Source organism: Amphibalanus amphitrite, unplaced genomic scaffold (assembly GCF_019059575.1).
Source record: "Amphibalanus amphitrite isolate SeventyFive unplaced genomic scaffold, NRLGWU_Aamphi_draft 000564F_arrow, whole genome shotgun sequence".
Taxonomy (NCBI): Eukaryota; Metazoa; Arthropoda; class Thecostraca; order Balanomorpha; family Balanidae; genus Amphibalanus; species Amphibalanus amphitrite.
The window spans coordinates 384,711-411,439 of record NW_024882058.1 but is presented as its reverse complement, the minus strand read 5'-3'; the positions used below and the strand labels follow the sequence as shown (position 1 = coordinate 411,439).

At 51.0% G+C, this 26,729-nt stretch overlaps 1 protein-coding gene and 1 long non-coding RNA gene across 4 annotated transcripts in view; one reads left to right on the top strand and one right to left on the bottom strand.

Annotated features, from left to right (window-relative positions):
- The first annotated feature begins 1,827 nt into the window (after window positions 1-1,827).
- The window catches only part of LOC122393932 (dolichyldiphosphatase 1-like), an 88,090-nt gene continuing 63,188 nt past the window's right edge, over window positions 1,828-26,729 (top strand). The window contains exons 1-2 of one of the 3 annotated variants that reach the window (XM_043390411.1): window positions 1,828-1,856; window positions 5,914-6,060. In XM_043390411.1, the coding sequence (XP_043246346.1) occupies window positions 6,003-6,060 (58 nt within the window). In that variant the 5' untranslated portion in view covers window positions 1,828-1,856; window positions 5,914-6,002. Of the gene's footprint in view, window positions 1,857-5,913; window positions 6,061-26,729 lie in introns of those variants that run through there. The other 2 variants (XM_043390412.1, XM_043390413.1) reach the window with 2 other exon arrangements.
- Window positions 13,717-20,964, bottom strand: LOC122393934. The gene is made up of 2 exons (XR_006258780.1): window positions 20,718-20,964; window positions 13,717-15,373 (listed from the first exon to the last, which is right to left on the bottom strand). It is a non-coding gene; the product is annotated as an uncharacterized LOC122393934 (long non-coding RNA).

Sequence of the window (26,729 nt, the reverse complement as noted above, 5' to 3'; positions counted from 1 at the left end):
AGCAAAAGTTAGAGACACAAGCAGGGTTTACAAGAGGAGGAAGGATAGAGGACAATCTTTTCCTATTACAGTACTGTGTGGAAGAAAGCTTTAAAATGAAGGCACCTCTGATTGTCACTTCAATTGATTACAGCAAGGCGTTTGATTCCATCGATAGATGGTAGAGGATGGTAGAGGTGCTCATGAAATATAAGATTCACCTAGTGACCTGGAAATCGCTGTCAACCTGGAATCGGGGTCGAGGAATCGATTAAGACCATTTACAAGCCAATCGGACGGTAACTTTAGGCTGTAGAGCGTTCCCCGTCCTTTGACCTTGACCTTGACCTTGAAGGTCATGACCTAGTGACATGCAAATTGCTGTCAACCTGGAATCGGGATCGAGGAATCGATTGAGACCATTTACAAGCCAATCGGACGGTAACTTAAGGCTGTAGAGCGTTCCCCGTCCTTTGACCTTGACCTTGACCTTGAAGGTCATGACCTAGTGACCTGGAAACTGCTGTCAACCTGAAATCGGGGTCAAGGAATCAATTAAGACCATTTAAAAGAGGCTGTAGAGCGTTCCCCTTCATTGACCTTGTATTCGCGAATCTGCTGTTAATGAAAATGACCTTGAAGGTCGTAACCTAGTGACCTAGAAATCGCTGTCAACCTGGAATCGGGGTCGGGGAATCGATTGAGACCATTTACAAGCCAATCGGACGGTACCTTTGTAGAGCGTTCCCCGTCCTTTGACCTTGACCTTAACCTTGAAGGTCATGACCTAGTGACCTGGAAATCGCTGTCAACCTGGAATCGGGGTCAAAGAATCGATTGAGACCATTTACAAGGCAATCAGACGGTAACTTTAGGCTGTAGAGCGTTCCCCGTCCTTTGACCTTGACCTTGACCTTGAAGGTCATGACCTAGTGACCTGAAAATTGCTGTCAACCTGGAATCGGGGTCGAGGAATCCATTGATGCCATTTACAAGCCAATCGGGCGGTAACTTTAGGCTGTAGAGCGTTCCCCTTCATTGACCTTGTATTCGCGAATCTGCTGTTAATGAAAATGACCTTGAAGGTCATGACCTAGTGACTTAGAAATAGCTGTCAACCTGGAATCGGGGTCGGGGAATCGATTGAGACCATTTACAAGCCAATCGGACGGTAACTTTAGGCTGTAGAACGTTCCCCGTCCTTTGACCTTGACCTTGAAGGCCATGACCTAGTGACCTGGAAATCGCTGTCAACCTGGAATCGGGGTCGAGGAATCGATTGAGACCATTTACAAGCCAATCGGACGGTAACTTTGGGCTGTAGAGCGTTCTCCGTCCTTTGACCTTGACTTTGACCTTGAAGGTCATGACCTAGTGACCTGGAAATCGCTGTCAACCTGCAATAAGGAACGAGGAATCGAATGATGGCATTTTCATCAAAATCGGTTCGCTGGTTCTTGAGTTATTGCGTTCCCCGTCCGAATATCGAATTTTTAGTTTGATATTCGCGAATATCAATCTGCTGCTCAATTGATGGACATGCATTTAGTCTCACCCGTAGCGCCCATTTGGCCTAATGCTACCAAATGTTACTGGTATACTGGCTACCCCTGGATCAAGGCCATGATTTTCGGAATCAGCGTGCTGAGAAGGCTCTGTGAGCAAATTTTAAGCTAAATCGGGATGGCCCGTTTCTCGCTGCTGGACTCGCTGCTCGCTGCTCGCTGCTAGTTTGACGTTGTTCTATATACCCTGAGTTTGACAGTCGTCTTGCCCCGCGATAATTTCTCTAGTTTCTGAATAATTTTTCGGGACCCATGCTCTACTCATACTGGATTCGAATATACGCATGTAAACCCCCTGGATGCGCCTTCCACATTATGGACGCCGGTGAAAACAGGGCGCCGGAGGGCATATTAGTCACGTGACATTTGGAAGTTCTCCCCCTTCATGGGCCTTCTACCACGGACGTATAAATAAACTGGACTGACGATCCCAATGGACCTCCTATGGAAGATAGTGAAGCCGACAAGGCGCCATTTTACGTTGCCAAAAAGCCGTGCTGTGAAAGTTCATCGAGCCAATACAATTGGAATTGCGTCTAAGCGGATGATCGGATCGAGATGCTGGTGGTACCGTTCGACGGGTAATGCTTTGAGGCAGGTGATGATGCATGTCACAGGTCATTCGGTGTCACGTGGCGCGTGCCACGTGCCGACAAAGTCAGGAAGGGCAAAAACCTTTAAGCAACGCTCCCAATCAAACGGTGGGCGGCACAGGTGCCAAATTCACAGGTCACATGTCCCGGTGTTTGACCATTAACATATGGTATGCTCGGCAGCAGGGGGTACGGAATGCACGCGCCAGGGGCGAAAAACATGTTTTGAGGAGGCATCCTCCGATTCCGGAAAACCTTGACCTAGGCACACCAAATCTGGCACACTGACACGACTGGACGAGCGCTTTAAGGCGCTGTACAAATAGATGTGCTGGGGTACACGGTGCACGTGCTGTGCACGTGCAAACCTTTTGACGTTGCACTCTGTGTCACATATACGGCAGCTAGCGGGTAGCGCTAGTAAGCTCAAAGTACCAAATTTACACAGGCCATCCAGAATGCATTCCCGCATAGTTATTGAGCATATCCATCTGGACCCCGAAGGTGCGCTCTGCACGTGCAAATAATTGTCTGCGCCGGGCGGTGGGGATGCTTGGACACCCCATGTGGATTGATGTAAATATCTCGAAAACGGCGTTGTGTAGCGCCGCCGTTTTTGGCACACCTTTTCATACATCTTTTTCACACATGCTGCGTAGCTTTCAGACTTAGGTCACTCAAAGCTAGGTCATCAGGTTACGTTAATTCGGGCTCCAAAACTTTTAGCTACCCATCAACGCAAATTTACGCTACCATCCATTGCCCGGTAGCGCAGCATAGGCATCTTTGTTTCCACGTTGTTTGCGCCTGTAGTGATACTGTACCGCAATAACCATTATCTTCATCTTTCACCCATAGATGGCAGTAGCAGAGTGCCTGCATCTATGCTGTGCCGCAGTGCTCTTACAATACGAGCTGAGCATTGAGCAGGCGCGGTGTAATACGATTACCTATGTGGTGGCCTGGACCGGTGACCGCGGCCAAGAAATGGTTCTAACTTGACTGAGTAGCGGTAAATCAGCATCTGATATTAACCCGCGCACCGACTTCGCACCGACGGGGGGGGGGGGCGGATGACCGCCCCCCCCTGAGATCTCGAGAACGAAGCAAGATAGCGACAAGCGGTAAACGGCATCGGATACGCACGGCCAAGATCTACAATTTTTACTACGGTCATTTTCAGGTCAGGTCAAAGATGACGTCACAGGGGTCGAAAAAGTCAAAATGGCGGCGCTAGATATGGAGAGAGTTTTTCTCGAATAACTTTCGAATTAGTCAAGATAGGAACAAACTAAGGGCATCATCGTGATCCTCTCGTCAATCCACATCGAATGATATATATGTTGACCTCGAAAGGTCAAGGTCAAAGGTTGACCTCAGGTCACGTGACCTCGAGGTCATCATGTATATCATTCGATGCGTCTTGACGAGCTGAACACAATGAGACCATCCACGCGTCTGTATCTTGTTCCTGTACGGAGTTATTGGCCAAAAACCTTTGGTGACCTTTGATGACGTCACATGACCTCACAGCTGCCCAACAGTAAAACAGACCTCAAGGTAGTGAAGGTTGATCGTATATGAAGTCATGTATGGTATATGGGGCCATTCCGACCCGTTTTAGTGGTAAAAACAGGGAGTTGATTTTTCCCCCATTGACTTATAATGGGGAGGTCGCGAAATTGACCTGACCATAGGTCACCGATATCAAAATTCCGAGATATAAAAATTGTAGCTACTAATGACCTAATAATATCCTGCGACTTTCAAAGGCCTCCGACATCTACTGTAGCTCTGGCACGGTGACAAAGTTGCAAAAAAGTGACTTGAGGTTGGGTCATTCAAAGTGACCTGGTGACCTGACCTTAAAAGGTAGGAGGTTCAAACTTGCACACCATGTGTAAAATTGATGAGGTTATAGTCATACCAAATTTCGCGGCGCTACGCGCCGCGGTTTTCCCACTATTCGCGAAAAACCTCAGGGGGGGGGGCGGATATCCGCCCCCCCCGTCGGTGCGCGGGTTAAGTTATTATTACGAGACCATGTTTGGCCGGAATCGCGATTCGGCGTATGTCGGCGCGCACTAGCCGCGCGTTTGCTGTCTTTTCGTGGTTTCAAGCGTTCAAACATGTGATATAATGTTAGTCACATGCAATATGGTGGGACAGTGTGGGTGTCAAGGTCACGTGAAAATTAGGTCAAGGTCACTGACCTTTAATGACCTTGGTTCACCTTTTCCAGTTTTACATGTTCCAAGGACAATTTTTGGAGCTGATTTCGAATTTAGCATTCAGTTTAACATTAAAGAAGTTATAGTTTTAGAGCCTTCGTAACATGTTACGACGCCATCAGTGGTGGTTGATCTACTATGGATGGAGATATTTACATCAATCCACATGGGGTGTCCAAGCATCCCCACCGCCCGGCGCGGACAATTTTTTGCACGTGCAGAGCGCACCTTCGGGGTCCACCAGGAGATGGATATGCTCAATAACTATGCGGGACTGCATTCTAGATGGCCTGTGTAAATTTGGCACTTTGAGCTTGCTAGCGCTACCCGCTCTGCCGTATATGTGACACAGAGCGCAACGTCAAAAGTTTTGCACGTGCACAGCACGTGCACCGTGTACCCCAGCACATCTATTTGTACAGCGCCTTAAAGCGCTCGTCCAGTCGTGTCAGTGTGCCAAATTTGGTGTACCTAGGTCAAGGTTTTCCGGAATCGGAGGATGCCTCCTCAAAACATGTTTTTCGCCCCTGGCGCGTGCATTCCGCACCCCCTGCTGCCGAGCATACCATATGTTAAAGGAAATAGTTCACTTTCACGAAATTATTTTTTTTGCAATGGATTTATGATTTTTATGTTCAAAATGATCAGCAAAGAAAATAAAACCTATTTATAACAAAATATTATTTTCTATATTTTGATAATAAGAAGAACTTTTCAGTTTCTGTAAGGCACAGGCGATCCAGTATGAAAAGAGCATGGGTCCCGAAAATTCTTCAGAAACTAGAGAAATGATCGCGGCCACCGGCATTTGGGCGATCTGCTGCTGCTGAATGTCCTTATTGATCAGTACGAGGATTTCTCTAGAGTTCTCGTAGATAATTTCTCTAGTTTCTGAAGAATTTTCGGTACCCATGCTCTTTTCATACTGGATGCGAATATATGCAAGGCACACATCCTCAACGCAAGACACCTTTTTCGGGACGAGAAATAGAATATCTTTGCCTAGGGTGATCGTTGGGCTGTAAAAGCTCCTGATTTATGCTCGTCTCAGCCCAGGCTACGGAACTGCTATTCCAGTTCAAAACCCATGTTAAAAAGTGAACTATTTCCTTTAATGGTCAAACACCGGGACATGTGGCCTGTGAATTTGGCACCTGTGCCGCCCACCTCGCGTCGTCGCGGAGCGTCGCTTAAAGGTTTTTGCCCTTCCTGACTTTGTCGGCACGTGGCACGCGCCACGTGACACCGAATGACCTGTGACATGCATCATCACCTGCCTCATAGCATTACCCGTCGAACGGTACCACCAGCATCTCGATCCGAACATCCGTTTAGACGCAATTCCAATTGTATGGGTTCGATGACCTTTTACAGCACGGCTTTTTGGCAACGTAAAATGGCGCCTTGTCGGCTTCACCTGAATGGAGGTGGTTGCGGGTCCAGTTTATTTATACGTCCCTGCCTTCTACACGTAAAACATCACGTGTGAATTTCACGAACCTTGATCAAATCGCCCCAGGCGCCCTGTTTTCACCGTCGTCCCACATTATAGAGTTCAGTGGAGTATATAGATAGGTAAATGGGCGATATATCATTATCATTTTTTTATAGCAATACGGTGTGAGCTTCGAGGCATGGATGACAGACAAGAATGGCGCGATTTTGCGCTTACCCATGTGGAATATCTGTCTGGTAAGTTTCAACATAGTATTTTAGCTTCAATTTTGACTTGTCGTTTTCAGCTTATCTACATGTTCAGATTGAAAGATGAAATTTAGCATACGTTGCTTTAATGGTCCCTGCAACACCAAATAATTACCAGGGATTCCGGATAATTACCTATCCCTCATTTTCTGGATGTCTAATGCAAGGTTAAGGTTACCTAGGTACAGGTCTCGCGGGTTTTAGCGGTAGGTTTTGCACCTAGAAAATTTAGTGTACTTCAGGCTACATCCTCGTCGTCTTAAGCTTTTAAGTGTTAAAGATGCGATCGACTTGTTGGGTAACAAGCCGGCCATGATCGTGTAAAATGGCTTCATCGTAGATCGATTAGGTAGTTTCTGAGATATAACCGGAAATGTAAAAGTGCAAAACCTACCGCTTAATCTCGCGAGACCTGTACCTAATGCTCCAGTGAGAAAGGTAGCAGTATGGTGTATCACTTGGTTTGGGTTGGTGGTACATTCCAGGCCCTGTTTCACTGGTCACAGCAGCACGCTGCTAACACAGTGGCGCGGGAACTTCTTCTAGACTGGGGGGGCTGAACCATAATAGAGATCAACCTAGGGTACCCCCAAATCTAGTTTTCTCACCGGTTTTAGGCCACTTATTTTTCAGACCTTTGCCTTTTCAATGAAAAAAAAACGAAAATATTTGCAAAAAAGTGAGGTATTCCGTCTCAGCTGAGTGGCAACCTGGAATCAAGGTTTTAATCTGCCAAATGAGTTGCCGAGCCAGTGAAAGAGGTGGATTTTTCACACATGCTTTCTTCCTTTGTGACCCACAACACCTAATTTAGGGAGGACAAGCTGCCCCAATGGTTCCTGGCCTCATGAAAAGTTGTGGGGCACCGTCCCCACGGCCCCAGAGTTGTGGGGGCAAACTTCCCCCACTGCCCCCTCCCCCGGTTTCCGCGCCTATGTATGAATCTATGAAATTATGTTGGTAGATTTCCGATTTCGATTCCTCCAGCTGGGGGGGGCTCAAATACATTACGCGCCCCCCAGCCGAAAAGTTGGAGGGGCTCAGCCCCCCTAGCCCCCCCCCCCGGTTCCTGCGCCACTGTGCTAACAAATTGCGCGAGCTGACGTAATGTGATGACGTCACACTATTGACGTTTTGTGTAATCCGTGAGCTTTTTCATAGCTGCGTTTGGAACAGAGTTGCTGTCTCATTGGTTGCGTTTGATACATTTGTTTGATTGCATGGCCGTGAAGATTTTAGCAGCAATATTTGATGACATCACACAGATTGGCGATGTCATGGTTTGTTGATGTTTCCATGGAAACCCAATTTGACATGTGTAATAGCAGCGTGCTGCTATCACAGGTGAAACAGGGGCCCTGTTTCACCGGTGATAGATATCAAATTGCGTGAGCTGACGTAATGTGATGAGGTCACACTTGTTATGACGTTTCGTGTAATACGTGAGCTGCGTTTAGAACAGAGTTGCTGTCTCTTTGAATGCGTTTTATAACATTTGTTTGATCGCACGGCCATGAAGATGTTAGCAGCAATATTTGATGACATCACACAGATTGAGGGCGTCATGGTTTGTTGATGTTTCCATAGGAACCCAATTTGACATGTGTAATAGCAGAGTGCTGCTATCACCGGCGAAACAGGGCCAGGAGCTCTGTTTGCACCCCATTTATTTATCAACAGGCTGCGAGCATGCTGCTACTTCTTGGCTCCTCATTGGTCGAATTCAAGTGGTCTATTCGTTAGACCAATGAGAGGCTAAGAAGCGCCAGCAATAACTTCCTTATATGGGGAAAACCGACAGCACGCTGATATAAAAACAGCGACCGAACAGGGTGAGGGCCCAGGAAGTTGTTGAGTATTGGCACTGTAAACTGGGGTGACTTTGCATCACTTTTGACCGTTATGGTACCTACACTATCTCTATATCACTTGATACTTCACTCTTGAAAATGTTTCATCATACCAATTACATAATTATCTATCTAACTGACCTCAGTTCATGTCTTGAAGTTTATCATAACTTTTTTATTTTAGTCTACAAAAAAAGAAATCATTCTCACCCAGAGGTCGGGGTAACTGATCACTACACTAAGATCACCTTACATGTGCCATAGGGGGGCGTTCCACGACAAATCGACAAATTAAAAAATTAAATTTGCACCCTCATATTTTATTTTTCATTGAAAACTGGTGTAAGGGGTTGTGATGGGCGGGGAAGCCAGCTGTGGCAAGGATTTTTCTTCGAGCAACGGTTTCCGAGATATAGCCTCGGGCAATTCCAGCAGGTCGCGCTGCAGCCCTATGTTTGGCGGCCTGTAACTCAGAAAGTATTGGTTTTCTACGATAAAAACTTTATATGGTTCAACTCATAATCAGCCAACAAACATTTTGGCTATCTCGGATTTTCAATTTTTGAAAATTTTGATTACGTGACCTTTTGACCTATTTTTCGAAAAGTGACCTTGATATTTTCCCCACTCGTTAGCGTCCAAGAGCAATGCGGGTGAGACTAAATGCTTACTTCGAAATCTAAGCTGCGTTGCGGCATTGGCGGTTATGTGCGGCGTGTATGCCGCATGATTAGTAAGCGGCGACCACTAAATTAAAAGCTCAATAGCTTATACCTGTTTTCAATGGATAACACTGCATACCAAAAATGTCCATCGCTCTCGTCATAGGATATTAAGATTTAAATAACTAACTTATCTACATCATTGTTTTGAACCAAATTAATACTCTCAACTTGACCCTCGCCCGTATTGGTGTTTTTCCAGCCACGAACGCATAAGGTTTCGCCGTTTGCCGTTTCGCTCCTGATTAAGCTAGAGCTTCGCGGAAAAAACGAGCGTGTTGCCCGTGACGAGAGGAAGCCGATGATACCCAATTTTAAGGTCCTAGGTCATCGGCTGACCTTCCAGGTCAGGTCAATGACCCAAAAGGCGGGAAAATTGGGACCTGTTAGAACGTCGTAGTGTGGCTGCTATGGGGTTTTTCGGGGTGCTGATCACGAATATCATGCTAGTTTTGATCACAGATGATGTCTTCATTCATTTAGGCCAGGTCGGGCTAGGTCAGGTCAGGTCAACCAGTAGAGATCCTGCCGGGTATTTGTAGTAGGTGTCAACCGCCTCTGACAGTCTCGTAACATGTTACGAAGGCACCAAAACTACTTCGTAAACGTTCATGTGGTTGCTTAATTCGAATTCAGCTCGAAAAACTGGCCTAGAAACATGTCAAACTCGAAAAAGTGAACCGAGGTCACCAAACGTCAATGACCTGACCTTCAGGTGACCTTGACACCCACCCTAATGCATGGGGGCAACATCATATCACATGTTTGAACGCTTGAAACCACGAAAAGACTGCAAACGCGCTGCTAATGCGAGCCGACATACGCTGAATCGCGGATCTTTCCAAACATGGTCTCGAAAAGTAGGTCACATGTCAAAGGTTATTTGCGTCAGGGTCATGAAATCATGAAACTGTTGGCCCAGCTCGGGCCGTGTATTTGTGACCACACCTGAGTCGAGACTAAACCGACAGCCAAGCACAAAGTGAACAGTCACATATCACGCCACATGGCGCTGCATCCGATTGGTCACCCCTTTGGCGCGAATGCCTCTCATTGGCGGACAGCGATCGTCTGATCGCGCCAGGTCACAGGCCGAGGTCACGTGACGGCGCATCGGCGGGGTTACTACTGGAAGCGATATAACGAACTGAAAAATTACGCCTAGAGAACAAAAGTAATAAAATAGGAAGCCACAGCCTAGGACACCTTCCTTTGTCTAAATTATATCTAACACCTAAATTATCCGTATGCACTGTAAACGGAGCAGTGCCCGCGCACATTAAATAAACCGCCACCAAAGCCGCTACATATTCCGCAACATAAATCGGAAGGGCGAACCGAAATCTCGCCGAAATTGGGGCGCAGCCCGGGCGCACGATACCAATACAAAACGGAGTGGCGTCGACAAAAACCGAACGGTCATGCGCCTCGGACCACGCACATCGATCTTGCCACCGCCAAACCACATCATCGGCCAAATACGGCACAATGGCAGCGCACGCGGCACAGTCTCCGTCCCTGACCGCCGCCACAACCTCGAGAGGCAGCTTAAATAGAGGCCTTACAAAATTAACATAACCCGCCAGACGATGTAGCACCGTCGACGGCCAAGACGGACAGCACTCAGCTACCGCCGTACGAAGGGGTAGCAAAACATCGCGTTGCACCCGCGCCGAACTCTCGCGCAAATTCAGCTCAACCCCCAAAAATACAATGCTCGACACCGGTGACAATATAGATTTCTCAAAATTATTGCATAAGCCCACATCCGTCAAAAACCGAACAATACCACCGAGGGATGCAAAGTCCCGAGCAAGAAACAGAAAATCATCTAAATACACAACGCCGCGAACACCAGGAAAACGCTCCTCCACCAGTTTAACAGTGACACAAGAAAAATGCTGCATCTCAGCAGGCGCATGTTTATAACCCATCGGCAATCTCGTAAACAAATATGCAGGGGCGTCGTTTTGTATAGGCCTGGTAGGGCCCGAGCCCTACCAATGTTTATTTGGGCCCTACCAGTGTTCGCTGAGCTCTACCAATCTTTTGTCACTTGGTAAAAAAATCAAAATAAACAGATAAGCAAATAAGCATATATGTACATTCGTCACAGATGTGTGTGGCCTGTGGGCCGTAGGAGCTGCTGTCGCGAACCCTTCGCAAGCCGGCAGGGGATTCTTAGGGAACGGCAAGGTGTCCTCACTCCTCAGGCCGGCAAAGGGTCTTCAGAGGCCGGCAGCACCTTCAGAAGTTCAGTGGGGTCCTTAGAGAACGGCACGGTACTCTCAGACTCCGGTGGGATCCTCAGAATTGCCGGTGTGGGCCACGCAAAAGTCACTGGTGGTTGTCCGTCAGATGCATATGTGTGGGGCTTTCAGAGGCGCCGGAGTGGGACCTGCACAGTCGCCGGTGAGGGCCCTCTTAAGCGCCGTTTCGGGGCCCTCAGATACACTGGTTTATGGCCATCACAGATATGCGTGGGACCCTTAGAGGCTAGAGCTGCTGAGCTGAGTGCTGGTGCGGGCCCTTCATAGGACGACAAGGGGACCTCAGAGGTCGGTGTTGCCTTCAGGAGCGCCGAGGGGGTCCCTTTAGACCGGAATAGTATTCTCAGACGCCACTGGGACCCTCAGGGCTCAGAGTCACCAGTGTGGACTCAGTGGAGCCGTCAGAGTCGCTGGTGTAGGGCCTTAGGAGCCTCTGATGAAGACCCTCAGAACTGGGGGAGAAGGGGCCTCAGAAACGCCGGCGTGGGCTCTCAGAAACGCCGGTGTGGGCTATCAGAGGCACTCCTCACAGTTATTGGGGCCCTAAGAGAATTGGTGTTGGACCATCACAGGCGGGCATGCAGCTCGTAGAGCCGGCTCCTAATAGGCCGGTAAGGGCCCTCAGAGGCCACCAATAGGCCCTCAGAGCCGAGGCCACCAATGCGCCCTCAGAGCCAAGGCCACCAATGGGCCCTCAGAGGCCAGCAAGAGATTCTCAGAGACCGTGAGGGGCAGGCTGGTAAGGGGCCCTTGGCGGCCTCTTAGGGCCTTAACTGGTGACAAGGGCTCTAAGAAGCCGGCGTGGGGCACTTACGAAGATCTTAATACGCCACTTAGGGGCCCATGAGATGCTCTGACGAGCCCTGTGGGGTCCCTTTGAGACGAAATATGACCAGCGTGGACCCTCAGCGGCCGATTGGCGCCGCAGGGACCCGAAGGGCCCCCTGGACCCGATGGGAGGGGCACGCGCCCCCTGTGCCCCCCCCCACTTGGCTACGCCACTGGAATCTATCATGCTATGTTTAAGATCTCTGCAAGATGTATCCCCCGTTTGCTGACACTGCAGAGAAAAGGCAAGCTCGAAAGGAGGCTTAGCGGGGTGTTTGGCCCCTTATCGAGTATCTAGAAGATATCATTGACTTGTCACCGTAAAGGAATTGTGGGCGTCACACGTTCACACTAAGGGACACCGTGCCGAGTTGCGCAAGTGGAAGCACAGTGCACACCGAGTAACGGCCACCAAATGAGTGGTACGAGTTGAAGTTAGTCGGCAAAGTGATAGTGGTTACATTTTGGTATGCCGACTTGTCAACAACTCTGCTTGTCAACTTTCTAAAACAGGGGCGCACAATTGATGATGTGCGTCCATTCGATAGACATCGAGGAGAGGCTACAGGGAAGCTGACATAAAGTGTGCAACTGATCCACGGCCACGCACCTGCGTACTTGCGCGGGGTGACGATAAGTTAAGTGATGAAATGTGGCTTCGAGTTGTTGTCGCATCCACTTTTTTTCCGAACCCTGCACCCTCTGGTTGCCACCTCTTCCCCAACATAAGGAAATTAGCAGTGGCAGCTACGCTGACTGCAGGGAGACTAAAGCAGCCGTCTTGGACGTGGGATGGGTCCAAAACCCAATTGATTATGGAGACTTTGAGGGCTCTCCCGAAGGCCGAAGCGCTGCGCGAAATGTGTTTGTCTTAGCGGTGGTCATTTGAATAAATGAACTTTTTTGTCTAATAAGTCGATGACGTATCTCTCTGCTTCTTCATGGTCGGGCATGTAACTTTCTGAATGCCGGCTTGTACCGTCATCCTTTTATTTTGGCAAGCAGGTCTTTCTAACTATCGTGGTGTTTCGAGACCTCGTTAGTTGTCGAACCCTGCGATTGGCGTGGGCCTTCAAAGCCGTTCCTGGCCCCGTAGCCGTCTTTTTCATTCGGCTTGGGCCATCAAAACCGTCCCTGGCCCCTTTCAGCACAGCCGTGCTTTTAAGTCGGCGTGGGCCTCTTTCAGAATGGCGTGCATTCGTCCGACACTATTATAACTGCCTATTTAACTGCACGTTTTGTGCATGGAGCTCGTTGAGGACCTAGACTTCCAAAATGTTTTTTTTTAGATTTTGGTTTGTCTTGTCAATGACCAGGGGGAAAAAATAAGTGGCCGAAATCCGATGAGAAAGGCAGATTTGGGGGTACCCTACCTTTTAAGCCCCGCCACATGTGGCCGGCCGCCGCCTTTGGCCCTACCAATCATTTTCGGAAAACGACACCCCTGCAAATATGTATGATTATCATATAATACCCCAAAGTTACGTTGCGTGCTCGGACATAACGGAATATGGTAAAAGCCATCGCGCAAATCAATCTTAATCGCCCATACAAAACCCTGAGACGATAAATCTAACGCTCTGTCAATAGAAGGCAAATTGCATGGACGGGCCGACAATAGTGGAGTCAAATCAGACAGATCGTAAACCAAACGCGCAACCGACTCAGATTTCGCAACCGGGAAAAGACGGTAGCAAGCCAGCGGGTTCCCCGGCCGCAAAACCCCCGCAGACACAAACGAATGCACCGCCGCGTCCATCAGCGCAGACCGAGGAGTCGCCCGCCAGATCGGCGGCACCACAGAAGGCACTCGTAACTTGAGGCCTCGAGCCAGAACACTGTGTACCCGATGATGGCGCACGTAATAGTCTGGCCTCACTTGCACCGACACCGGCGGCCGCACTCTGGCCCCACTTGACACGCGGCGCCGCCCGTCGCCGGTGTTGTGTTGTTGCCCGCTTCCAACAGTCCTCAGACGTGCACTCTCCTTTATTGCCTCCGCTCCCGGTAACCGACTCCAACACACTGCCCGCCTCCCGCTCCGCCGCGACCCAGCGCCGGCCGCGCAGGGCCACGCCCCTGACCTTCGGGGCCGCGCCATAAACCGGGGACGCCGCGGTTCCTACGCCCGTGGTCGGGCGTAGGACTACGTAGGACACCAAACTACGCCACACTCCTCCCCCCTAGAGAAATGGCCCCTACCTCGGGGTCCACCTCAGGGTGACCCTCCTGAGTAACATAACGGTTAACTTCCAAAACATAACTTCCAAAACAAAACACTGCAACCCCAGATCACTCCAACACTCTCCCCGCGCTGAGCAGCCACCGCACAGCACTCATGACAACATCTCCCATCATTACCACCGCTGCGACGCTGCTGCTGCTGCTGCTGCTGCTGCTGCTGCTGCTGCTGCTGCTGCTGCTGGTGGTGGTGGTGCCGCTGCTGGGGTGATGTCCCGTCCTCCTAAACGCTTCCAAGGTATCCCCGTGGGAGCAGGTCACTTATCTTCCGGTAGCCTTCTGGGGTCAGATGGACCCCGTCTGGGCGGTACCATGGGATGACGCGACCGTCCCTTTGCGTGCCGTCTCCAACGACACGCTGCCTCCGCAGCATGTGGGTTAGCCTGTGGCCGGGCTTGTACAGGCGGCATCGGCTGGGGAGAGCACGCTTTAGGGACCTCTCGAACCAGTACGCCCTTGTGTCTTCCCACCGCCGCCCCCGGTCGCAGGCTCGTGGAAGGGGTCCGATCATGATCACGTCCTTTTCGGCCAGGACTTCGAGCACCTCCTTGATGGTATCCATTGGGTCGGATACCCGTTCTCCGTCCTTCTTGTACATGTCGTTGCTGCCGAGCCATAACAGCACAGAACCCATGGTCTGGCCCTCAGCCTCTGCGACATCCTTCCAGCGCGCAAGGTCTCTCTCTAGACGGTCTGCCTGCCGACGCCAGGTGTTGCCACCCCGCGCCAAGCACAAGACTCCACCACTCCATGGGGCGTCCCGGGCGATGGAATCTCCCAAAATCACACGCAGTGTGCGACCCGGGGCTGCGCTAGGGTCGTCGGCCCAATCGACCGACCCCGACGCCCCCCCGGTCGCGTCGCGGCGACTCGTGCCACTCGGCACCGTGCACTGCGTGTGGCCAGGAGCTACTCCAGAGCCTGTGCCATCCTCGGCCGATCCTGTCACCGCACCTGCCGCCGTCCGCCCTCCACGCCCTCCTCCGAGCGGGTACCCCGGGACGACCATGACGGCTCGGGGGCCGTCGCCCTTATCGACCGACCCCGCCGCCGCCTGCTGTCCGAGCCCGCCTCCGAGCGGGTTTCCGGGGGCGATGGTCACCCGCATCGCCTCTTCCGCTCCGTTCCAGATAGCGCTTCCGCCGTGGGTCGCCTCCTGTAGCAGGCGGTCTATTTCGTCGCCTGTAGCCCAGTCCGGAAGCGGCGACTCGGGACGAAGAAGGTGCCCGAGGATGTCATCCTCGTCGGCGGCTGGTTGCTCGCTTGGCCCTGCCGCTGCTGCATTTCTGGGACAGGCCCATTCCGCCTTGGCCGCGGCCAGCTCCGCTCGTAGCTGAGCCACCTCGCTTCGAAGCGCGGCTACCTCCGCGCTGGGATCTGCCTCCGCCATCTGAAATTTTAAACACAGTAAGGCTTCCATTGGACACTCGATAAACAAAGAGTAGTGCTGGGGCGTCAGGGGCTTAGGGGAAAACATCACTCTTTCATACAGTTTCCCAGAATCGCACGGCTAGAGCTTGGAATCGCTCTGGTGGTCTCACTTCTCTGCCCGAACGAGTTTTATAATAGCTGTTGCCTACTACCTGATCTGCCTGCTCCGCCCTTTCCGGTTCCCTGGGTTGAAGGTGTTCCCTTTCTTCCGCCTCTGCGTCCAGACCGTCATCATCCTGAGACTCGTAAAATGACAGCTGACTGCTCCGACACCCCGGTGCCGATGCTGACCCATCAGCCATCTCCTGAAGTGGTCGGGCGTCCTTCGTCCCAGCTCTTGTTATCTGGCGACCTCGCCTGCGGAAAATCCTGCTCGAGAAGGCTGGTTTCAACCGGTTGTGGTGCACATTCGTCATTCTTCCTCCTGGCCCTTGCACCTTGTGCACCACACTCTGCTCTCCGTACGATTTAACGATGGTGGCCGGCCCCTTGTATGGGAGGCCAAGCTTTGGCTTACCTCCTGCTGCCGCCGTAGGGTCTGTCACCCACACCTTGTCTCCCGCCTTGTAACCAGTAAGGTGCGCTTTCTTATCGCATCGTCCTTTCATCTTCCTGGCTGCTTCTTCCGATTTGGTTCGAGCGTCCTGGAATGCCTTTTGCAGGGTTCGTGATCGGTCTTCCAAGAAACTCTGGACCTGCACCAGTGGTTCAGGTGGACGGAACTTTGCATCCGCGGGAAGACGGGCTTCCTGTCCATGGACCAGGAAGTAAGGAGTGTATTGTGTTGTTTCGTGTTTCGATGAGTTGTACGCCATAGCCGCAGCTCTGACTTTTAAATCCCAGTCGGAGCCCTGTGGCTCGATAAACTTTGAGACGACGTCCTTGAGCGTCCTCATAAACCGCTCCACCATCCCATCGCTCTCTGGGTGGTACGGTGTTGTTCTTGTCTTTTCGATACCAAGTCTTCTGCATAGCTCCTGGAAAACGGTTGGCTCAAACTGCCGCCCTTGGTCTGAATGAAGCCGCTCCGGAACTCCAAAGTCGTACACCCACAACAGCAGGCAGTCTGCCACCGTCTCAGCCTTTTGGTTTTGCATGGGGTAGACTTTTACCAGTTTGGAAAAGTAATCCATTATTACCAGGGCGTAGCGGTTCCCTCTGCTGGAGCAGGGCATTTCGGTTATGTCCATCGCCACACGTTCAAACGGTCGGCTCACAAGTTCGGTTTGAAGCGGTGCTCTCGCTGCGGTAGACGACCGGTTCCTGCGCTGGCACAATACGCAGGATTTGCAGTAGTCCCGGACCTCTCCGTACGCACCAGGCCAGTAGAACCTCTCCATCACTCGGTCTAGAGTCCTCCGGAAACCCATATGGCCCGCTGTTTCATGATCATGCAGACTCTGAAGAACTTCTTCCTTTTTGCTCTGTGGGACCAGGATCCTGAAGCTGGTTTCTTCATTGTGATTCCTCACGATACCCAAAACATGGTCTCTGATTTCCAGGTTTTCAAAATTTCTGGCAAAAATCCGTCGCTTCCAAGCTCCTTTTGCCTTCGAATCAAACCGATGCACCTCGCCATCCTGCACCCATCGAATGACCTCAGACAGCACCTCGTCTTCTTCCTGGACCGTCCGCCAGTCTGTTTTTTCGAAGCCCTGTCCGCTGTTGGCAGACCTGGACATCTGGCTCGCCTGGTCCTCGGCTTCTCGACAGACGGCTGTCGTTCCGGTTTGGTGCTGACTCTGTTCTGACGTGTCATCTCCATTGCGATTCAGTGAATTTGGCACCTCACCGCTGTCCTGTTCCTTCGCACCCGCGAACGGAACGGAATGGACAGGGGGCATGAGCGACCTCGCTGTTGACTGGACGTCAGATGCCACCTCTTGTGTCACCTCGCCTCTTGCAGGTCTTCGTGAGAGTGCATCAGCGTTGCCGTGACTCTCGCCCGGTCTGATCTCGACCTCGAACTCATATGAGCTGAGCTCGACTGCCCAGCGACCTCTTCTGCCGGTAGCGTCGTTTTCAATCACAATCGACTTTGGTAAGTTTCTCAAAGGTTTGTGGTCTGTGCACACCGTAAACGGCGAGCCAACCAGATATTGGCGGAAGTGGCGTATCGACCACACAATTGCCCACAGCTCCTTGTCATAAGTTGGCCATCTTTTTTCCGACTTAGACAGCACTTTACTGGCGTAGGCGACCACATGATCCTCACCATCGACTGTCTCTGTGAGGACTGCGCCTATCGACGCGTTGCACGCATCGGTGTCCAGCCTGAATTTGCCTCGGAACGTGGGCAGTCGTAGCACCGGTGCGGAGGTCAGCACGTATTTCATCCTTTCAAAGGCGTTCAACAGCTCGGGTGACCAATCGAGCGGGCCCTTTCGCGCTGCAGCCTCTCGTAACAGTCTAGTTTCCTCGGAATACTCTTTGACGAACTTGCTGTAGTAGCCACACAAGCCCAGGAAGCTCAGAAGCTCATCAGCGTTTTGAGGTTGTGGCCACTGAGCCACCTTTTCCACGTTTCTCGGGTCTGGAAGTATTCCTCCCGACATGACCTTGTGTCCCAAGAAGGTCACCTCCTGCCTCCCCAGGAGACACTTGCTCGGCTTCAGCTTCATGCCAGCTCCGCGGATCCTGTTGAACATCTCAGTCAGTGTCTCGAGATGGCCCTTTTCAGTGCCGTTGAAGACAATGATGTCGTCAATGTAGACCAGGCACGTTTTGTTGTCCATTCCTGCCAAAATGAGTTCCATGAGCTTCTGGAACGTTGGTCCAGCGTTTTTGAGGCCAAAGGCCATGACCTTGAAGTGATGAAGACCCTTGCCTGTTGTAAAAGCGGTTTTTTCTCTGTCCTCTGGAGCTATTTCGACTTGCCAGTATCCTGACGCCATGTCCAGCGAAGAAAAATATTTCGCTCCTGCCAGAGTGTCCAGTGCATCGTCCACTCGGGGAAGGGGATGGGACATCCCCTGAGTGACGCTGTTCACAGCTCGCAGATCCACACAAAATCGGTAGCTTCCATCTTTTTTCCTTACCATCACAATCGGTGAGCACCACGGACTGGTGCTTTCTTCTATGACGCCGTCCCTGAGCATCTCGACCTTTTGTTGTTCCACTTGATCTCGCAGCTTCAGTGGTATTCGGCGAGGCCTCTGCTTGATCGGAGCGGCATCTCCCGTCTTGATTTCATGTTGAGTGAGATGAGTCCTTCCGATATCATCGGCGCCCTTGCTGAATATGTCAGAGAACTCACGCACCAGCGCTTCTAGCTCTCGTTTACCTTCTTCTGACAAGTCACAATTCTCCAAATCCAGACCTGGAACAGTCGTGACCGAAAGTTGTGCTGCATCGTTTGACGCATCTGCCTGCTCGCAGATATCGTACAAGTCCTTTTCTCCTTCCGAGATGGTGAATAACGTTCCTACGTCTGTGTGCTTCACGATTTTAGCCTCGGTCGTGCCGGTATTGACCACTTTGATTGGGATAACCCTATTGTCTCGGACGATCGCCACTGAGCGTGGCACCCATAGATGTTCCGCGTTCTTTTTCTCACATGGCTCCAAGACTCCCTGGAAGCTTTGGCCTGGGGCCATTTGCAACCCACCGTTCAAAGGTTCGACTTTCGCCAGTACGAACGCTTCTGAACGTGGAGGAATGATCGATGTCTGCAGAATGCGTACCCTTGATCTGCTCGGCTGGACTTCACTGTAAGACGGCAGCGGAATTCTCAATTTCCCAATGCGGCACTCGCCTGCCTCATCGTCCAGAACCGAGCGATACCGACACGCGAAATCTCGCCCCAGTACCAGGTCTACAATGAGGCCTCGTGTCACCGCCACTTTGCAGGTGAATGTTTCCTCTTGGATCCTGAATTCAATCTGTCTACATCCCAGGATGTCAATGTGTTCTCCAGAAGCCCCGAGAACAGAGGAGGCTGACCGTTGATCCATCAACCGGTCGCCCTGCTCCTCCAATGAGTTGGCCAGCTCTTCATTGATCAGTGAGAAGTCCGCTCCCGAGTCCAATAAGGCCCAAATCTGCCTCCCTTCCAACATCACCTTGATCATTGCTGCCGTCTTCCGAGGCTCCTCGCTTTTCCCAGCTGTTTCCCGCCTCCCGGTCGCAGCTGCGCTTAGTTTTCCGACAGATGCTGGCTCTGACGGCTGAGCTCGGGTCGCTTCCGACAGGTAGCCATCCAGTGACCCGCTTGTCCACAGCACAGACAAAATGCTTCCGGTCTCTCGGACACATTTTGTCTTCTCGGTGAGGCATGCGGACAGTTCCTTCTAAAGTGACCCGGCTCCCCACAGCCGAAGCACCTTGCTTCTCTTCTCTTTCTTTGGCGGTCCTTTTCGTCCTTTGAATTCTGCGCCTCTCCGATCGCAGCGACGACGCCCAGTACCTCGTCTAGTTTCTCCTGCAGCTTATTAACTTTTTGTTCAAGCTGGTCTGCCGATTTTGGCGCTTTTGCTACGAGCACCTGATCGGACGGCCCTTCCTCTGCGACACTCGTGCCGCCGACGGCTCCGATCGCGGCCAGAGCATCCCGAGTCTGACGGAGACTTCGCACTTCCTTTAAAGCCTCGTCTAAACTGCTCAAGGGTTTATCCATCAGTTTTTTCTGCAGCCAAGGCTCTTTTAATCCACACAAGAATTGACTCACCATAACCGACTGTAAATCGGAGAAAGATTTCTCGGGGTAGGCACTCTTGGCCAACCCCTGGATTCTGTCGCCGAAGTCCTCAAGTGATTCTCCTGTTTGTCTGATAGCTTGGTTGAGGTCCGAATATGCGTGAATAGTGCTCACGTCTTTCCCAAAGCGTGCCTTTAGCGCTTTCTTTACCTCGGCGTATTGCCCTCGCAGCTTTCCCGGCATCGACGTGCACACGTCCAATGCCTTACCGTCTAGGCATATAAATAACGCTTCGAGCCATTCACTTTTGTCCCCCAAGCCTGCTAGCAGCTCGAACCGCTGGATCCAAACATCCCAGCCTTCGTCGTTACTTCCGTCAAATTTCTTGATCCTAGAAATGAGGCGCAGCAGTTTGTCCGAACGGGTTTTCTGGCCTGGTTGTTCTTTCTCATCCATTGCTTTTTTGTGTGCACCGAGTGACAGGCAGAGTACACCTCTCGCTGCCCCCGCCTCCAGGTGAGTTATCGAGTGCGCAGTGGAGTGCACCTCTCACTGACCTCGGCAAAAATAAGAATGCAAAAAAAAAAAACACACACAGCAACGGCTGCCCTAACCGGGATAAGTACTTAATAATGCTCAGTAACAGAAGTCAGACGTAGCTTCTTACCTTCGACCGCGCCAATGTTGTGTTGTTGCCCGCTTCCAACAGTCCTCAGACGTGCACTCTCCTTTATTGCCTCCGCTCCCGGTAACCGACTCCAACACACTGCCCGCCTCCCGCTCCGCCGCGACCCAGCGCCGGCCGCGCAGGGCCACGCCCCTGACCTTCGGGGCCGCGCCATAAACCGGGGACGCCGCGGTTCCTACGCCCGTGGTCGGGCGTAGGACTACGTAGGACACCAAACTACGCCACACCGGAAAACGGCGACGCCGCCCACGCCGCACCCCGGTCGGCCCGCGCAGACGGAGCCGACCCACCACCACTCTGAGGAGCCGCCCGCTCAAGGAGCCCCAGCAGCGCCCCGAGGGCACAGCCAGCGCCCCCCGCCGCCAGAAACCGCCCCGCCGGCAGCGGCGCCGGCGCCGGCGGCGGCGACGGCAGCGGCGCCGGCGGCAGCGGCGGCGGCAGCGGCGGCAGCGGCGGCGGCAGTGGCGGCAGCGGCGGCGGCAGCGGCGGCACCAGCAACAACGGCGACGACGGCGGCAGCAGTCCCAGGTCGACGTCGCACGAACCTCCACCAGCAGCGCCATCTGTGGCCGCGGCGCCACACTCCAGCAGGGCAGCCGAGGTACTCTCTCCAGCAGTGGGCAGAGCTGGAGAGTCTGCGGGCGGCAGGAGACCGGAGAGGGGAGCCGAGACCGTCGTCCCCACCGCCCGCAGCGCCGTCCGAATTTTAACGTCGCGACGCGGCCGGCGGCGCGGCGCCCCTGGGCGGCACTCGCAGGCCGGACGGACGGGACGGGCGCCCACGCCACCTGGAGGCCGGTGCAGAGGCCGGCGGCGGCGGCGGGGGCGGCTGAGGCCGCGCGGCGGCCGGCGGCTGGACATCTCGGCTCAGGTGAATACCCAGCCGCTCCATGTCGGACGACCGAGCGTCGCGCACGGCCGCTCCCCAGCCTTCGTGGGCGACAATCAGGAAGAGCCGCACACGGCCCCAGAACCAGTGGGAATGGTCCGGAGGCGGGCCGCCGCCTTCCCCGATGATCAGGAGACCTCTGACCTCCTCCTGCTCGCGGGTGCCGAACGTCGCGGCGGGAACATCGAGCTGTCGGCGGAGCTCCGCCAGCCACAGCTGCCGCTGTGCCCGCGACGGAGAAGTAGGCGCATCTTCTACCACCTCCGGCTCCTCCTCCTTGACGACTGGAGCAGCCGCCTCCGCCCCGACGCCTGCCGCCGTCAAACGGGCGACGACGGCGTCCACCAGCCGGTCAATGTCGACGGCGGCGGCGTCCGGCTCCGTCCCGGCCCCCGACTCGGCCATCGCCGCGCCGGACCGTAGACGGCGCGGCTCCGTCATCCCACCCGGTAATCGATCCCGAGTCCGGAGTGGGCCCAAAAACTGAATCACCAAATCACTTTCACTTCTCTGTTGGCTCAGCTCGGGCCGTGTCGCGGCTCCGTCTACCTCCGTCAGGGTAGGTGTAAAATTGATCAACGCGAGGGTACTAAAAGTTACGTCGTGATCGGCCGCTTTTTACACGAGTTATTCGCGAAAAACCGAGGGGAGTCCGTTCGACCCCCCCCTCCCTAAAGGGCGAGGGTTAAAGGGACCCTCCCACCTTCAAAAAAGTTTATGAATTGGCATGAAAGTGATGTCGCTCGGTTCAGAAAGAGCGAAAACGAATATCTACCAAATTGCACCGAAAAATATTCACCGGTTTTCAAGATATTAGACTTTCACTTTTGTTTACTTTTTGGGATCTCCGCTGTTCCTAGCGACTTTATTTGGAAGCTATAATTTGGCAGCTGAAAGTGCGGCACTTGTTGCGCGCAAAGCAGCATATACCACCGCGTGCAACAAAACGTTTTAGTCCAACATTTAAAAATCGTTAGATATCTGCGCTGACGTCACACATTCAGAGGGGTATTCCTATGCATTAGCCCCTCTGAATCAAAATGCTGCAATTTTGAAATTCAATATTTCCGATTTAAGGCATTTCTCGATGTTGTGAGTGCCGAAACCGGTAATTGTGAGCCAGGGACCCCATTTTGGCTATCTCAACTCAAATCTAATGTTAAGGTGGGATGGTCCCTTTAACTCACAGTCCGAACTCCGGACAAGTTCGGTCTTGTTTGTGAATTTGTCGGAGCATCACCTAAATCTAGTGGAGAGATGATGGAGGGAAACTAGGCTTTTAAGGAGGGAAGGGAGTCGGTGACGGTCAGGGGCACTACAAGCAGAGCAGTCATAAGCTGGTGACAGGGCTGACATACCATGTTTTGATAGCATGACTGAAACATACTTTTTGGGTAGCCAGGAAATCGCATGTGAGAGCCTATTGAAATTCTTACATCGGCCTTTATATGCACCAGTCGTATACAGGTGCGGGATTTGGCATACGATTTCCAGACAATCGAAAGACTGTTGGGAGCCAACGAAGGAAGGAATGAGTGAGTATTAAGTTGAAAGCATTAATTTGGTTCAAAATGATGATGCAGATAACTTAGTTATTTAAATCTAAATATCTTATGATGAGAGCGATTGGCATTTTTGGTATGCAGTGTTATTCATTGAAAACAGGTTGGAGCGCTTTAGTTTTTTATTTAGTGGTCGCCGCTTACTAATCATGCGGCATACACGCCGCACATAACCGCCAATGCCGCAACACAGCTTAGATTTCGAAGTAAGCATTTAGTCTCACCCGAGCAATGCAAGCGGGGACATTGGGGTTCTGTCGGCAAGGAAGAAATATTCAAGTTCATTTTAAAAGTCTACCGCGCAATGTAGCATTCTTTTATTCCGTTCCAAGTGGCGCTACTCTGGCGGCGAATCTGGGAACTACTAACTGTACTCAGGCCATGTGACCTTGACCGGCTCCTGAGATTGGGGTCATGTGACGATCGGCCCGCCGGCGGCCGGTCCCATGAGAAAATTCAAGTTTGCAGTGCAATTGCCAATTTTGCATTGGCAGACACCATTGACATATGATTCTAGACTAGCATTCGATACAGCGTTTAATTCTACACAGAATGACACTAAATTCAAGTGATTATCCGCCATCACTTCATCGCACTTTTTGAGTAACAGAGGGAATGTCCAGCCGACATTGCATTGCATGTTACGGCATGTTATAGCAATGGGAGCGTACACTGTGGCCTATGATGTGTGCAGACTTATTGCTTTTGCTAAGAAGCAGAGCAATAACAATTTTAATCTGGAATCTTGTCCGAACGGGTCATTCACTGGCACCTACTAAGTACTAATTAGGTATTCGAAACATCAAAATAACATCTCGTCACAGATTTCAATTTCCTTACTCGTTCATAGTTCAGTGTTCACGGCTCATTCTGCATTCCTGGGCCTGATAACAATAAACTTCGAGTTATGTCAAGTTTCATGTTGACACGCACAATGCAATCGACCGATTCTAGATCAAGAAGGTGTCCGATAAAGTGCTCAATTCTTCACAGTAAGGCGCTATTTAAAGGGAAATCTGCTATCACTTCACGGCACTAGTTGTGGAACAAAGCCATGCTGCATATTTCCCCGATGAGAGCGGGGCGTGGCCGTGAACGACGAACCCCATGATTGATTATTTTTTTGCCAACAACCAATGGAAGAATATATTGGTTTTAAAATCACATCCGGGAAAAGATTTTACAGGCTATTCAATGATACTAATTATTCGAAGAATGATGATACGATGATACCTTGTCGCAGATTTCATTTTCCCTACATATCTTTATTTGGAGGCCCATGGAGCATTGCTAGCCAGACCTACGGTTCTATTAATTTTGTTATCGACATGCACGATAAAATGTCGATTTTTGACAAGCTTTTGATAAAGCGTCCCCAGTGGCGGTCTTAGCTAACTTCGCCCTAGTGGGGGGGGGGGGGGGCATATGTTACCACCCACCTCTAACTCAAAAACTAAGAGAGCTAGAAAGACGCGGTAAAAAGCAATCGATAGCTCTCAATGCGTACGTTTGAAAGTATTTCGGTCATTTTTCTTCTTAGAGCAATATTGGGGTCACTGGAGGTCATCAAAGGTCAAAATTTGCCAAATGTCATTATATTTTTTCGAAAACATGCATTTATCTCAGGAACTATGATAGTTAGAAAAACGCGTTGAAAAGCATTCGATAGCTCTTAAACTCTTCTTTTGATTAGGTCATCATCGAAATTGACCTCAGGTCAACGGTTTAGCCTCCAGAGGGCAAAAACTCCAAAAATATCTGTTTTTACGAAAAGTGTTTTTCGACAATAACTTTTGACTAAAAAAAAAAAAAACGCCACGACATTTCTATTGCCAGAACCGTGTTCCTCTCGCCGAGACGCATCGAATGAACTATAATTTGACCTTGCAAGGTCAACTTGAAAATTTGACCTCAGGTCAAGGTCATGACCTGACCGGAAAAGGTCATGTTGCATATCAGTCGATGCGTCTCGGCAAGACAAACACAATGAGACCATCCCCAGCGTTCTATCTCTTTCCAATCGAGAGTTATTGGCAAAAATCTGTTTGTAGCCTCAAATGACCTCGGATGACCTTTCTAGAGGCTATCAGCAAAAACGACAACTTGGTCGTCACGGGTGGTCCACATCATTGTGATTCTGAAATATTTGGACTGTTCCTATGCGTACACACGGATCTAGAGGCATTTTCATTTTTCTCCATTGACTTATAATGGTAAGGTCACGCCACTGACCTGACCTTAGGTCACGGATAAAAAAATCCGAGATATACAAATTGTAGGCGCCCATAACATCATGCAATCCACCAAGTTTAAAACCTTTCTGACAAACACTGCAGGCTGGACATGATTGCAAACTTTTTTTTTAGGCTTGGTCAGTTAACTTGACCTGGTGACCTTACCTGACATGACCTGGGGTCAAAAATTTCACACATTGTCCAAAATTGATGTGCGAAAAGCTACCCCAAGCGGCGCGGCGCTACGCGCCGCGGTTTTTTATTCACACGCGAAAAACGCGACAGGGTGGTAACATATGCCCCCCCCCCACTGCACAGTAGGCGATTTCGCTATCCTAGCACTTCATGAGCTATATCTTAAGTTAGACTCAAAACCAGTCATCTTTAAACCCCTTATTTTGTGCCTAGTTTCATTGCGCTTCAACTGATATAAGTGTTTGCATCAGAAGTAATCAGGTTTTCTTTGCAACGTGCAAGAGAGCGAGCAATGCCTTTTCCCCATAGGCTTAACACAGGACAGAAGAGGCTTAACAAAAACATATGCAGTGTTGTCTGTGTTATGACTTACTTCTCAACTAGCGTCAGTTACGGATGAACCACTTGATCGCAAACCACGCGAGCTGGTTTTGCAAAGAAAACATTGTTGCAAACATAGAGATCTCTGTGGTTGCAAAGGCGCTTTCAGACTGGTCTGTTTGGGGGAAAATAGTACCAACAGACTACCACATTTCAGGAGATCGCAAGTTATCGTGTTTTAGGAAGAAGGTAATTATCGGTGAAATGGAAATGGTTTAGCGCTGAAATTGCATGTAAGCAAAGCTAAGATGCAATTGCAAAGCAAAAAAGAGGAGACCATGACTTGCGAAAAATTGTGGTTGTTTGAACGTTCCGATCACATGTTCTACAAATAAATAGCTTTAGCTAGTGCCTAGTATCGTGTCTACCTACAACGTAACGCTTATGTTTGGTGGTTGGGATTCAAAGTTGCGAAATGAATGTACGCTAACGGAGTTAAAGGAAAGAGTAGGAATTTCGTTTTCCGTTTGGCCTCTAAATGAGTTAGAACTTCGGTGCCACGTGGGCATGCTGCTCTCCCCGAACGGAAGCCATTTCTACCTACCCGATTGTAAGTTTTTTAGGTCAGAGTTCCCAGGTCACGAAAATGGTCGAAGGAGGTCAAATTGCATACCATTCGATTCGGCAGGTCTTCCTGAGTTCATTAGTGGCTTGCCTGAATCGCTAGCTCAATTTGTTGGAGTTATGGACCAAAAACTATAATGACCAGATCATAGTGACGTCATAAATG